A 14921-nucleotide genomic window follows, 5' to 3' on the forward strand; every position below is an offset into this window, starting at 1 on the left:
GGCTCTGGTCTAAAGTAGTGCACTATATAGGGAATAGGGCTCTGGTCTAAAGTAGTGTACTATATAGGGAATAGGGCTCTGGTCTAAAGTAGTGTACTATATAGGGAATAGGGCTCCCATGTCCCGCCTCTCATCTAGCTCCCCTGTCCCTCCTCTCATCTAGCTCCCCTGTCCCTCCTCTCATCTAGCTCCCCTGTCCCTCCTCTCATCTAGCTCCCCTGTCCCTCCTCTCATCTAGCTCCCCTGTCCCTCCTCTCATCTAGCTCCCCTGTCCCTCCTCTCATCTAGCTCCCCTGTCCCTCCTCTCATCTAGCTCCCCTGTCCCTCCTCTCATCTAGCTCCCCTGTCCCTCCTCTCATCTAGCTCCCCTGTCCCTCCTCTCATCTAGCTCCCCTGTCCCTCCTCTCATCTAGCTCCCCTGTCCCTCCTCTCATCTAGCTCCCCTGTCCCGTCTCTCATCTAGCTCCCCTGTCCCTCCTCTCATCTAGCTCCCCTGTCCCTCCTCTCATCTAGCTCCCCTGTCCCTCCTCTCATCTAGCTCCCCTGTCCCTCCTCTCATCTAGCTCCCCTGTCCCTCCTCTCATCTAACCCCCCCTGTCCCTCCTCTCATCTAGCCCCCCTGTCATCTCGGGTTAACCCAGAACTGAAACCTTGAGTACATTTGGGGTCACAAACTTTGACTTTTACACATTCTCTGTCCACTAGAGATTTTTACCTAGACTATATTTGAGTTGTTACCCCCCCCACCCCCCACACACACACACACTAACTGTAGAGAAGTCACGATCAATGCTCCACTCAGTCCCCTTATACTAAATTGTATGACATTGTATTGTTGAATGTTGATGAAGTGATGAACGTGTGCTCGTCTTGCCTGGAACCTGAGTGATATGAGAGAGCAGTGCCTGAGCATCTTGTTTAGACAGGGGAGTGTGATGAGTAGCTAGGGTCCTGAGTTTCTCCTGACCTGGGAAAACTCCTGGCCCTAGTGGTGATGATTTATAAATAATGATGAGGGACTAGTAAAGGCAGAAGGGGTCAGGGGGGGAGACAGAACGGAGGAGACGCACCATCCCTCACCACCCCTCCCTCCTCCTGACCACAGTAGTGGTTCTGAGACCCTCCCCCTGACCACAGTAGTGGTTCTGAGACCCTCCCCCTGACCACAGTAGTGGTTCTGAGACCCTCCCCCTGACCACAGTAGTGGTTCTGAGACCCTCCCCCTGACCACAGTAGTGGTTCTGAGACCTTGACTCTTCCCTTCTCCTCCTATAGGAACCTGCCGGACCAAGAAGACATGGCCCAAGTCCTTCTCTCAGGAGGAGCTGAAGAAACGTCTCTCCCCCATTCAGTTCCATGTCACCCAGGAGAAAGGAACGGAGAGGTATAGCCCCCCCCCCCCCCAAAGCCTACAGTATGGGACCCCCAAAGCCTACAGTATGGAACCCCCAAAGCCTACAGTATGGGACCCCCAAAGCCTACAGTATGGGGACCCCCAAAGCCTACAGTATAGGGACCCCCAAAGCCAACAGTATAGGGACCCCCAAAGCCTACAGTATGGGACCCCCACAGCCTACAGTATAGAAACCCCCAAAGCCTACAGTATAGGGACCCCCAAAGCCAACAGTATAGGGACCCCCAAAGCCTACAGTATAGGGACCCCCAAAGCCTACAGTATAGGGACCCCCAAATTCTACAGTATGGGACCCCCACAGCCTACAATATGGGACCCCAAAGCCTACAATATGGGACCCCCAAAGCCTACAGCATAGAAACCCCCAAAGCCTACAGTATAGGGACCCCCAAAGCCTACAGTATAGGGACCCCCAAAGCCAACAGTATAGGGACCCCCAAAGCCTACAGTATAGAAACCCCCAAAGCCTACAGTATAGAGACCCCCAAAGCCTACAGTATAGGGACCCCCAAAGCCTACACTATAGGGACCCCAAAAGTCTACAGCCTACAGGGCATTTGGAAAGTATTCAGACCCCTTGACATTTTCCACATTTTCCACATCAAAAACGTGTTTTTGATTTGTCATTATGGGGTATTGTGATGTCATTATGGGGTATTGTGATGTCATTATGGGGTATTGTGATGTCATTATGGGGTATTGTGATGTCATTATGGGGTATTGTGATGTCATTATGGGGTATTGTGATGTCATTATGGGGTATTGTGATGTCATTATGGGGTATTGTGTGTAGATTGATGAGGAAATTGTTTTATTTGAATCCAATTTTAGATTAAGACTGTAACGTAACAAAAAAGTCAATGGGTCTGAATACTTTCCAAAGGCACTGTACAGTAAAGCCCCCCCCCCCAAAAGCCTACAGTATACAGTCCACTGACCCCAGTAGTTGGAAGAGGGAGGAAAGTCTGGTCACACTATGTCTATAGTACTGTTACTGCACCATCAAGTCAATTCCTTTAGGGGGGTATATAGTGTACAACAATAAGCATTTCTGTCAACACCAATGAAAGGAAAAGATGTGTAAGAATTATAGTAATTAACATACGTGATTTTTTTGGGGTGTGTCATTTTTCCCAAACGCAACGTTCCAGAACATTCCTGTGTCCCATCGACATTAAAGCTTGGCTGGCTTATCCTAACGGTCCTAGCTGGGTCCACACTAACCCTCCTTTAGAGGCTGCAGTGTGTCTAGTCAGTCGGCAGCAAAACAGTTGTTTGCTGTAAAATAAGGGGGATTCTCAAATGGGACCATATTCCCCAATGGGTTCTGTCAAAAACAGTGTTCTATATAGGGAATAGGGTGCCATTTGGGCTCTGGTCCAAAATACTGCTTTATATAGGGAATAGGGGGCCATTTGGGACACAAAGAAGAAACTCAGTGACACTAGTCTCCACCCGCACTCCCCCCCCCCCCACTAAATGCTAGGTTTATATTAACCCCCGCTGTACCAAACTAAATGTTATATTAACCCCCGCTGTACCAAACTAAATGTTATATTAACCCCCGCTGTACCAAACTAAATGTTATATTAACCCCCGCTGTACCAAACTAAATGTTATATTAACCCCCCGCTGTACCAAACTAAATGCTAGGTTTATATTAACCCCCGCTGTACCAACTAAATGTTATATTAACCCCCGCTGTACCAAACTAAATGTTATATTAACCCCCACTGTACCAAACTAAATGCTAGGTTTATATTAACCCCCACTGTACCAAACTAAATGTTATATTAACCCCCCGCTGTACCAAACTAAATGTTATATTAACCCCCCGCTGTACCAAACTAAATGTTATATTAACCCCCCGCTGTACCAAACTAAATGATAGGTTTATATTAACCCCCGCTGTACCAAACTAAATGATAGGTTTATATTAACCCCCGCTGTACCAAACTAAATGATAGGTTTATATTAACCCCTGCTGTACCAAACTAAATGCTAGGTTTATATTAACCCCCGCTGTACCAAATTCAATGTTATATTAACCCCCCGCTGTACCAAACTCAATGCTAGGCTGGAAGCCAGGGGGAAATAGTGTGTGAGTTGAGATGATTCAGACAGCAACGTGAACATGATGTTCTTATTGAGGCGCATTGGCCTATGACTGTTATTATGCGGTTGTCTTAAGTTGACTGCACTAACCATAAATTGCTCTGGATAAATGACTAAAATGACTTGCCTGGACTGTACGAGTGTAACTGGTGCGTTGATCCACCCTCACAGTGCCTTCAGAGGGGAATACACTGAATATAAAGAGGATGGGATCTACACCTGTGTCGTCTGTGGCTCCCCTCTGTTCAAGTAAGTTCTTAGAATGTCGGTGACATCATTACTGTATCCCCACTTCCTGTCTCCTTCTGACTGGTCTAACCTTCCTCTCCTCAAAGCTAGTTTAGTCCCTTCTAGTCTCTCTCTGATTTGGTTAAAGAGGCACTGTCCCTCCTCTTAGTCCCTAGTCTCTCTCTAATTGGTTAGAGGCACTGTCCCTCCTCTTAGTCCCTAGTCTCTCTCTAATTGGTTAAAGAGGCACTGTCCCTCCTCTTAGTCCCTAGTCTCTCTCTAATTGGTTAGAGGCACTGTCCCTCCTCTTAGTCCCTAGTCTCTCTCTAATTGGTTAGAGGCACTGTCCCTCCTCTTAGTCCCTAGTCTCTCTCTAATTGGTTAAAGAGGCACTGTCCCTCGTCTCTCTCTGATTGGTTAAAGAGGCACTGTCCCTCCTCTTAGTCCCTAGTCTCTCTCTGATTGGTTAGAGGCACTGTCCCTCCTCTTAGTCCCTAATCTCTCTCTAATTGGTTAAAGAGGCACTGTCCCTCGTCTCTCTCTGATTGGTTAAAGAGGCACTGTCCCTCCTCTTAGTCCCTAGTCTCTCTCTGATTGGTTAGAGGCACTGTCCCTCCTCTTAGTCCCTAGTCTCTCTCTGATTGGTTAAAGAGGCACTGTCCCTCCTCTTAGTCCCTAGTCTCTCTCTAATTGGTTAAAGAGGCACTGTCCCTCCTCTTAGTCCCTAGTCTCTCTCTAATTGGTTAGAGGCACTGTCCCTCCTCTTAGTCCCTAGTCTCTCTCTAATTGGTTAAAGAGGCACTGTCCCTCCTCTTAGTCCCTAGTCTCTCTCTAATTGGTTAGAGGCACTGTCCCTCCTCTTAGTCCCTAGTCTCTCTCTAATTGGTTAGAGGCACTGTCCCTCCTCTTAGTCCCTAGTCTCTCTCTAATTGGTTAAAGAGGCACTGTCCCTCCTCTTAGTCCCTAGTCTCTCTCTAATTGGTTAGAGGCACTGTCCCTCCTCTTAGTCCCTAGTCTCTCTCTAATTGGTTAGAGGCACTGTCCCTCCTCTTAGTCCCTAGTCTCTCTCTGATTGGTTAAAGAGGCACTGTCCCTCCTCTTAGTCCCTAGTCTCTCTCTGATTGGTTAAAGAGGCACTGTCCCTCCTCTTAGTCCCTAGTCTCTCTCTGATTGGTTAAAGAGGAACTGTCCCTCCTCTTAGTCCCTAGTCTCACTCTAATTGGTTAAAGAGGAACTGTCCCGCCTCTTAGTCCCTAGTCTCTCTCTGATTGGTTAAAGAGCCCCTGGCTTGTCCGGCAGCGGCCTGTCTGTAGCTGATAGGAGGCCAGAGCCATCCACCGAGCCTCGTTACCAGGTCACCTGTTTCCCTCCGCAACACACAGAGCTTCAAAGACAATCGGACAGGATTTACAGCTAGGATAGTCTTACAGAGAGAGAGAGACACACGCGCAAATAGGACACACACACACACAGCCTCGTAGCTTAGACCCTATGTTCCCATTGGAGACGGTTTGTAATATCAAGGAGAGGAGAAAACACCATTTCATTTATCTTTATTTATTGTATTTGTTGTTGTTGTTGTTGTTGTTGTTGTACCTTTGAAGTGCTGCTTGTTGTATTGTTTTGCAGGTCCGAGACCAAGTTTGACTCTGGATCAGGTAGGTTTGATACAGCAAACATTTGAACCCGTTACTCCATGACCTCATCTGACACCGACCAACCGCCTCACAAGTCAAGGCAACGCCGAGGACGAGTCACGTTGTTTCACTTCACTGGCTTCATGGCAAAATACATGGTAGAATATATACCTTGTGTTGAGTCCCAAATGGCACCTTATTCCCTATTTAGTGCACTACTTTAGACCAGGACCCATAGGGGTAGTGCACTACTTTAGACCAGGGCCCCATAGGGGTAGTGCACTACTTTAGACCAGGGTCCCATAGGGGTAGTGCACTACTTTAGACCAGGACCCATAGGGGTAGTGCACTACTTTAGACCAGGACCCATAGGGGTAGTGCACTACTTTAGACCAGGGCCCCATAGGGGTAGTGCACTACTTTAGACCAGGGCCCCATAGGGGTAGTGCACTACTTTAGACCAGGGCCGCATAGGGGTAGTGCACTACTTTAGACCAGGGCCCCATAGGGGTAGTGCACTACTTTAGACCAGGGCCCCATAGGGGTAGTGCACTACTTTAGACCAGGACCCATAGGGGTAGTGCACTACTTTAGACCAGGACCCATAGGGGTAGTGCACTACTTTAGACCAGGGCCGCATAGGGGTAGTGCACTACTTTAGACCAGGACCCATAGGGGTAGTGCACTACTTTAGACCAGGGCCCCATAGGGGTAGTGCACTACTTTAGACCAGGGCCCCATAGGGGTAGTGCACTACTTTAGACCAGGGCCGCATAGGGGTAGTGCACTACTTTAGACCAGGGCCCCATAGGGGTAGTGCACTACTTTAGACCAGGGCCCCATAGGGGTAGTGCACTACTTTAGACCAGGACCCATAGGGGTAGTGCACTACTTTAGACCAGGGCCCATAGGGGTAGTGCACTACTTTAGACCAGGACCCATCGGGGTAGTGCACTACTTTAGACCAGGACCCATAGGGGTAGTGCACTACTTTAGACCAGGACCCATAGGGGTAGTGCACTACTTTAGACCAGGGCCCCATAGGGGTAGTGCACTACTTTAGACCAGGGACCCATAGGGGTAGTGCACTACTTTAGACCAGGACCCATAGGGGTAGTGCACTACTTTAGACCAGGGCCCCATAGGGGAATACATAGAGAATAGGGTGCCATTTGGCATGCGCCCCATGTTCCACTCAACATAATGTATAGCTGCCATCCCAAGGCCTCATATCAACAGCAGTCCCACATTAGAGAAGTTGAGCTCGTCATCTTTCTCTCTCTTTATCTGGTCTTATTTACACCAGTGGATCCACAGCTTGACCCTGCTGGCTAATTTCACCTGCTTTGCAATGTGGTGTGTGTCTAGGTGTGTGTGTGTGTGTGTGTGTGTGTGTGTGTGTCTAGGCGGGTGTGTGTCTGTTTTGTCACATGCTTGGTAAAGAAAAAGGTGTAGTCTGACTGTGTGTGTGTGTGTGTGTGTGTGTGTGTGTGTGTGTGTGTGTGTGTGTGTGTGTGTGTGTGTGTGTGTGTGTGTCTAGGCGTGTGTGTGTGTGTGTGTGTGTGTGTCTAGGTGTGTGTGTGTGTGTGTGTGTGTGTGTGTGTGTGTGTGTCTAGGTGTGTGTGTGTGTGTCTAGGTGTGTGTGTGTGTCCTTCAGATTTCTGAGTTTAAAAAAACAACAACCCTTCCTGCCCTTCCTGCTCTAGCTAGAACACTGAGAATCTCATTGCCGATAGGTCGTTATCATAGTGGGAGGCCCTTCTCTACCTAGAACACTGAGAATCTCATTGCCGATAGGTCGTTATCATAGTGGGAGGCCCTTCTCTAGCTAGAACACTGAGAATCTCATTGCCGATGGGTCGTTATCACAGTGGGAGGCCCTTCATTCTCTTGCTAGAACAAAAGTGCTACCTGCTACGAATCGACCCGGTAGCGACGAACCTCAATCGCAGTGCTCGTCAGTGGCCAAAAACCTCACTTTGAGCCAATCAGAGAGCATGAACCCCTACGTGGGAGCCAGCAAAACAAAATAAATGTCCGCACAGCCATGGATGAGCCAGTCACACTTCATATGTAATGTAGGCTAAGGGATGGTATCTAGCTAAATGCACAGATGTAATGTAGGCTAAGGGATGGTATCTAGCTAAATGCACAGATGTAATGTAGGCTAAGGGATGGTATCTAGCTAAATGCACAGATGTAATGTAGGCTAAGGGATGGTATCTAGCTAAATGCACAGATGTAATGTAGGCTAAGGGATGGTATCTAGCTAAATGCACAGATGTAATGTAGGCTAAGGGATGGTATCTAGCTAAATGCACAGATGTAATGTAGGCTAAGGGATGGTATCTAGCTAAATGCACAGATGTAATGTAGGCTAAGGGATGGTATCTAGCTAAATGCACAGATGTAATGTAGGCTAAGGGATGGTATCTAGCTAAATGCACAGATGTAATGTAGGCTAAGGGATGGTATCTAGCTAAATGCACAGATGTAATGTAGGCTAAGGGATGGTATCTAGCTAAATGCACAGATGTAATGTAGGCTAAGGGATGGTATCTAGCTAAATGCACAGATGTAATGTAGGCTAAGGGATGGTATCTAGCTAAATGCACAGATGTAATGTAGGCTAAGGGATGGTATCTAGCTAAATGCACAGATGTAATGTAGGCTAAGGGATGGTATCTAGCTAAATGCACAGATGTAATGTAGGCTAAGGGATGGTATCTAGCTAAATGCACAGATGTAATGTAGGCTAAGGGATGGTATCTAGCTAAATGCACAGATGTAATGTAGGCTAAGGGATGGTATCTAGCTAAATGCACAGATGTAATGTAGGCTAAGGGATGGTATCTAGCTAAATGCACAGATGTAATGTAGGCTAAGGGATGGTATCTAGCTAAATGCACAGATGTAATGTAGGCTAAGGGATGGTATCTAGCTAAATGCACAGATGTAATGTAGGCTAAGGGATGGTATCTAGCTAAATGCACAGATGTAATGTAGGCTAAGGGATGGTATCTAGCTAAATGCACAGATGTAATGTAGGCTAAGGGATGGTATCTAGCTAAATGCACAGATGTAATGTAGGCTAAGGGATGGTATCTAGCTAAATGCACAGATGTAATGTAGGCTAAGGGATGGTATCTAGCTAAATGCACAGATGTAATGTAGGCTAAGGGATGGTATCTAGCTAAATGCACAGATGTAATGTAGGCTAAGGGATGGTATCTAGCTAAATGCACAGATGTAATGTAGGCTAAGGGATGGTATCTAGCTAAATGCACAGATGTAATGTAGGCTAAGGGATGGTATCTAGCTAAATGCACAGATGTAATGTAGGCTAAGGGATGGTATCTAGCTAAATGCACAGATGTAATGTAGGCTAAGGGATGGTATCTAGCTAAATGCACAGATGCAATGCACACAACACTCCAGTCTAGATAGTGCACTAGTTTGACCAGGGCCCCACCCTGTTCTCTAGTCTAGATAGTGCACTAGTTTGACCAGGGCCCCACCCTGTTCTCTAGTCTAGATAGTGCACTAGTTTGACCAGGGCCCCACCCTGTTCTCTAGTCTAGATAGTGCACTAGTTTGACCAGGGCCCCACCCTGTTCTCTAGTCTAGATAGTGCACTAGTTTGACCAGGGCCCCACCCTGTTCTCTAGTCTAGATAGTGCACTAGTTTGACCAGGGCCCCACCCTGTTCTCTAGTCTAGATAGTGCACTAGTTTGACCAGGGCCCCACCCTGTTCTCTAGTCTAGATAGTGCACTAGTTTGACCAGGGCCCCACCCTGTTCTCTAGTCTAGATAGTGCACTAGTTTGACCAGGGCCCCACCCTGTTTTCTAGTCTAGATAGTGCACTAGTTTGACCAGGGCCCCACCCTGTTTTCTAGTCTAGATAGTGCACTAGGTTTGACCAGGGCCCCACCCTATTCTCTAGTCTAGATAGTGCACTAGGTTTGACCAGGGCCCCACTCTATTCTCTAGTCTAGATAGTGCACTAGGTTTGACCAGGGCCCCACTCTATTCTCTAGTCTAGATAGTGCACTAGGTTTGACCAGGGCCCCACCCTATTCTCTAGTCTAGATAGTGCACTAGGTTTGACCAGGGCCCCACCCTATTCTCTAGTCTAGATAGTGCACTAGGTTTGACCAGGGCCCCACCCTATTCTCTAGTCTAGATAGTGCACTAGTTTGACCAGGGCCCCACCCTATTCTCTAGTCTAGATAGTGCACTAGGTTTGGCCAGGGCCCCACCCTATTCTCTAGTCTAGATAGTGCACTAGTTTGACCAGGGCCCCACCCTATTCTCTAGTCTAGATAGTGCACTAGGTTTGACCAGGGCCCCACTCTATTCTCTAGTCTAGATAGTGCACTAGGTTTGACCAGGGCCCCACCCTATTCTCTAGTCTAGATAGTGCACTAGGTTTGACCAGGGCCCCACCCTATTCTCTAGTCTAGATAGTGCACTAGGTTTGACCAGGGCCCCACCCTATTCTCTAGTCTAGATAGTGCACTAGGTTTGACCAGGGCCCCACCCTATTCTCTAGTCTAGATAGTGCACTAGGTTTGACCAGGGCCCCACCCTATTCTCTAGTCTAGATAGTGCACTAGGTTTGACCAGGGCCCCACCCTATTCTCTAGTCTAGATAGTGCACTAGGTTTGACCAGGGAGCCAGCCTATTCTCTAATCTAGATAGTGCACTAGTTTTGACCAGGACCTCACCCTGTTCTCTAGTCTAGATAGTGCACTAGGTTTGACCAGGGCCCCACCCTATTCTCTAGTCTAGATAGTGCACTAGTTTGACCAGGGCCCCACCCTATTCTCTAGTCTAGATAGTGCACTAGGTTTGACCAGGGCCACACCCTATTCTCTAGTCTAGATAGTGCACTAGGTTTGACCAGGGAGCCAGCCTATTCTCTAATCTAGATAGTGCACTAGTTTTGACCAGGACCTCACCCTGTTCTCTAGTCTAGATAGTGCACTAGGTTTGACCAGGGAGCCAGCCTATTCTCTAATCTAGATAGTGCACTAGTTTTGACCAGGACCTCACCCTGTTCTCTAGTCTAGATAGTGCACTAGTTTTGACCAGGGAGCCAGCCTATTCTCTAGTCTAGATAGTGCACTAGTTTTGACCAGGACCCCACCCTATTCTCTAGTCTAGATAGTGCACTAGGTTTGACCAGGGCCCCACCCTATTCTCTAGTCTAGATAGTGCACTAGGTTTGACCAGGGCCACACCCTATTCTCTAGTCTAGATAGTGCACTAGGTTTGACCAGGACCTCACCCTGTTCTCTAGTCTAGATAGTGCACTAGGTTTGACCAGGACCTGGGCCCATAGGGGTCTGATCAAAAGCAATTTTTTTTAATGTAATTTATCTAACCGTTGTTATTTAAGTAGGCAGGTCAGTTAAGAACATTCTTATTTCACAATGACGGCCTACCAAAAGACAACAAGGCCTCCTGACGGGGACTGGAATTAAAAATACGAATAAAAATATATATATAGGAACCACACATGACAAGAGAGACAACACAACACTATATAAAGAGAGACCCATAACAACAACACAGCATGGCGGTAGCAACACAGCACGGCGGTAGCAGCACAGCACGGCGGTAGCAGCACAGCACGGCGGTAGCAGCACAGCACGGCGGTAGCAGCACAGCACGGCGGTAGCAGCACAGCACGGCGGTAAGCAACACAGCGGTAGCAACACAGCACGGCGGTAGCAGCACAGCGGTAGCAACACAGCACGGCGGTAGCAACACAGCGGTAGCAACACAGCACGGCGGTAGCAACACAGCGGTAGCAACACAGCATGGCGGTAGCAGCACAGCACGGCGGTAGCAGCACAGCACGGCGGTAGCAGCACAGCACGGCGGTAGCAACACAGCACGGCGGTAGCAACACAGCACGGCGGTAGCAACACAGCGGTAGCAACACAGCACGGCGGTAGCAGCACAGCACGGCGGTAGCAACACAGCACGGCGGTAGCAACACAGCGGTAGCATCACAGCACGGCGGTAGCAACACAGCATGGCGGTAGCAACACAGCACGGCGGTAGCAGCACAGCACGGCGGTAGCAGCACAGCACGGCGGTAGCAACACAGCACGGCGGGAGCAGCACAGCACGGCGGGAGCAGCACAGCACGGCGGTAGCAGCACAGCACGGCGGTAGCAACACAGCACGGCGGTAGCAGCACAGCACGGCGGTAGCAACACAGCGGTAGCAACACAGCACGGCGGTAGCAGCACAGCACGGCGGTAGCAACACAGCACGGCGGTAGCAACACAGCGGTAGCAACACAGCACGGCGGTAGCAACACAGCACGGCGGTAGCAGCACAGCACGGCGGTAGCAGCACAGCACGGCGGTAGCAGCACAGCACGGCGGTAGCAACACAGCACGGCGGTAGCAACACAGCGGTAGCAACACAGCACGGCGGTAGCAGCACAGCACGGCGGTAGCAACACAGCACTGCCGCAACACAGCACGGCGGCAGCAACACAGCACGGAGGTAGCAACACAGCACGGCGGTAGCAACACAGCACGGCGGTAGCAACACAGCCCGGCGGTAGCAACACAGCCCGGCGGTAGCAACACAGCCCGGCGGTAGCAACACAGCCCGGCGGTAGCAACACAGCCCGGCGGTAGCACACAGCCCGCGGTAGCAACACAGCACGGCCGCAACACAGCACGGCAGCAGCAACACAGCGGTAGCAACACAGCACGGCGGTAGCAACACAGCCCGGCGGTAGCAACACAGCCCGGCGGTAGCAACACAGCCCGGCGGTAGCAACACAGCCCGGCGGTAGCAACACAGCACGGCGGTAGCAACACAGCACGGAGGTAGCAACACAGCACGGCGGTAGCAACACAGCACGGCGGTAGCAACACAGCCCGGCGGTAGCAACACAGCCCGGCGGTAGCAACACAGCCCGGCGGTAGCAACACAGCCCGGCGGTAGCAACACAGCACGGCGGTAGCAACACGGCGGTAGCAACACAGCACGGTGGTAGCAACACAGCACGGCCGCAACACAGCACGGCAGCAGCAACACAGCGGTAGCAACACAGCACGGCGGTAGCAACACAGCCCGGCGGTAGCAACACAGCCCGGCGGTAGCAACACAGCCCGGCGGTAGCAACACAGCACGGCGGTAGCAACACGGCGGTAGCAACACAGCACGGTGGTAGCAACACAGCACGGCGGTAGCAACACAGCACGGCGGTAGCAAACACAGCACGGCGGTAGCAACACGGCGGTAGCAACACAGCACAGCGGTAGCAACACAGCGCGGCGGCAACACATTATTGGGCACAGACAGGGCAAGAAGTAAGAGCAGTGCATTACATAGACTGTGTCCTAAATGGTATCCTCTAAGACACTTCCAGAGAGGTGTTTTTAAATGAAAGCTATCTGGGAGTCTGTCATAGCTAATCCTTTAGGAATTCCTGTTGGGTTTAATTGCAGTCTCTCTCTCTCTCTCTCTCTCTCTGACCAGCGATTTGTCTTAGGCTGTAATTAGGAAATACCTGAGAGGGGAGATCGGCCGCGGTGTCACTGGAGACCGGGGAGGAACTGTGGGGAATGTTACGATTCTTTATCTAAAGGGTTTCAGGGACATTATTTTGAATGAGGATGAGTGAATGAGGTACATTCTCAGAAACAACCCTCCTTCTGGAAAGCTATGTGGGGCAGGCATTTGCTCCAGCCCTACTAGAAGACACCTGTTTCAGCTAACCAAGGTCCTGAGGAGCAGTGGCCTAGTGGTGAAGTTGAGATGACCAATAGGGGGAGACAGAGGTGTGTGTGTGTGTGGGTTGGGAGATGGAGAGACATGTTGTGAGTCCACAAGCACCAAAAAAAAAAGTGCCGTATTTCCTCCAGAATGTTTAAGTCCCTCAAATCAACGTTTCCTTCAACAACTGAACAGATGGTGAAATGCAGAAAGGCTGCTCAGCTCGCTACCCTATTCCCTTAATAGTGTACTAAATGCTACCCTATTCCCTTAATAGTGGACTAAAATCTACCCTGTTCCCTCAACAGTGTACTAAATACTACCCTATTCCCTTAATAGTGTACTAAATGCTACCCTGTTCCCTAAGACTGCTGTTGTCCAAACCAGGGCTGTGTACTAAATTCTACCCTATTCCCTTAATAGTGTACTAAATGCTACCCTATTCCCCTAGACTGCTGTTGTCCAAACCAGGGCTTGTGTACTAAATGCTACCCTATTCCCTTAACAGTGGACTACTGTTGTCCAAACCAGGGCTTGTGTACTAAATGCTACCCTATTCCCTTAACAGTGTACTACTGTTGTCCAAACCAGGGCGTGTGTACTAAATGCTACCCTATTCCCTTAATAGGCTACACTGCTCCATTCACTGAGTCTCTAACCAGTGATAATAAAACACACACACACACACACACACACACACACACACACACACACACACACACACACACACACACACACACACACACACACACACACACACACACACACACACACACACACACACTCCAGTGTGTGAAGTTGGAGTTAGGGATTCTCCTCTTCTGACTCATAGATTCCTCTATTCCCCAGTGTGTTTCCTGTGTTGCTGTGGAATTTCATGGCTTTGTAGTCGTTGGCCAAAGCCGTCCCCTCCCCTAACTCCTCAGGGGTAGAGGGTTTACAGCTTGAGGGGGAGTGTGGTTGGTGATGACCTACCGCAGGGAGACCATGGTGTTGGAGCTGTAGCTGGTGGTCCAGGGTGATGGACAGGGGATGGTGCTTGTTTCAGGGAGCTGGAGGCTCCAGGGTGATGGACAGGGGATGGTGCTTGTTTCAGGGAGCTGGAGGCTCCAGGGTGATGGACAGGGGATGTGCTTTTTTCAGGGAGCTGGTGGTCCAGGGTGATGGACAGGGGATGTGCTTGTTTCAGGGAGCTGGAGGCTCCAGGGTGATGGACAGGGGATGGTGCTTTTTTCAGGGAGCTGGTGGTCCAGGGTGATGGACAGGGGGTGGTGCTTGTTTCAGGGAGCTGGTGGTCCAGGGTGATGGACAGGGGATGGTGCTTGTTTCAGGGAGCTGGAGGCTCCAGGTGATGGACAGGGGGTGGTGCTTGTTTCAGGGAGCTGGAGGCTCCAGGGTGATGGACAGGGGGTGGTGCTTGTTTCAGGGAGCTGGAGGCTCCAGGGTGATGGACAGGGGATGGTGCTTGTTTCAGGGAGCTGGAGGCTCCAGGGTGATGGACAGGGGGTGGTGCTTGTTTCAGGGAGCTGGAGGCTCCAGGGTGATGGACAGGGGGTGGTGCTTGTTTCAGGGAGCTGGAGGCTCCAGGGTGATGGACAGGGGGTGGTGCTTGTTCCAGGGAGCTGGAAGCTCCAGGGTGATGGACAGGGGATGGTGCTTGTTCCAGGGAGCTGGAAGCTCCAGGGTGATGGACAGGTGGTGGTGCTTTGTTCCAGGGAGCTGGAGGCTCCAGGGTGATGGACAGGGGGTGGTGCTTGTTCCAGGGAGCTGGAGGC

General features: G+C 50.1%; 1 protein-coding gene across 14 annotated transcripts in view; it reads left to right on the plus strand.

The window, feature by feature from the left end:
• The window catches only part of LOC116353015 (methionine-R-sulfoxide reductase B3-like), a 40263-nt gene that overhangs the window by 16455 nt on the left and 8887 nt on the right, over positions 1–14921 (plus strand). For all 14 annotated transcript variants that reach the window (XM_031815326.1, XM_031815324.1, XM_031815323.1 and 11 more), the window contains 3 exons: positions 1276–1384; positions 3701–3778; positions 5387–5415. In XM_031815326.1, the coding sequence (XP_031671186.1) occupies positions 1276–1384; positions 3701–3778; positions 5387–5415 (216 nt within the window). The remainder of the gene's footprint in view (positions 1–1275; positions 1385–3700; positions 3779–5386; positions 5416–14921) is intronic.

Source organism: Oncorhynchus kisutch, unplaced genomic scaffold, assembly GCF_002021735.2.
Source record: "Oncorhynchus kisutch isolate 150728-3 unplaced genomic scaffold, Okis_V2 Okis09a-Okis19a_hom, whole genome shotgun sequence".
In the NCBI taxonomy this organism is placed as follows: Eukaryota; Metazoa; Chordata; class Actinopteri; order Salmoniformes; family Salmonidae; genus Oncorhynchus; species Oncorhynchus kisutch.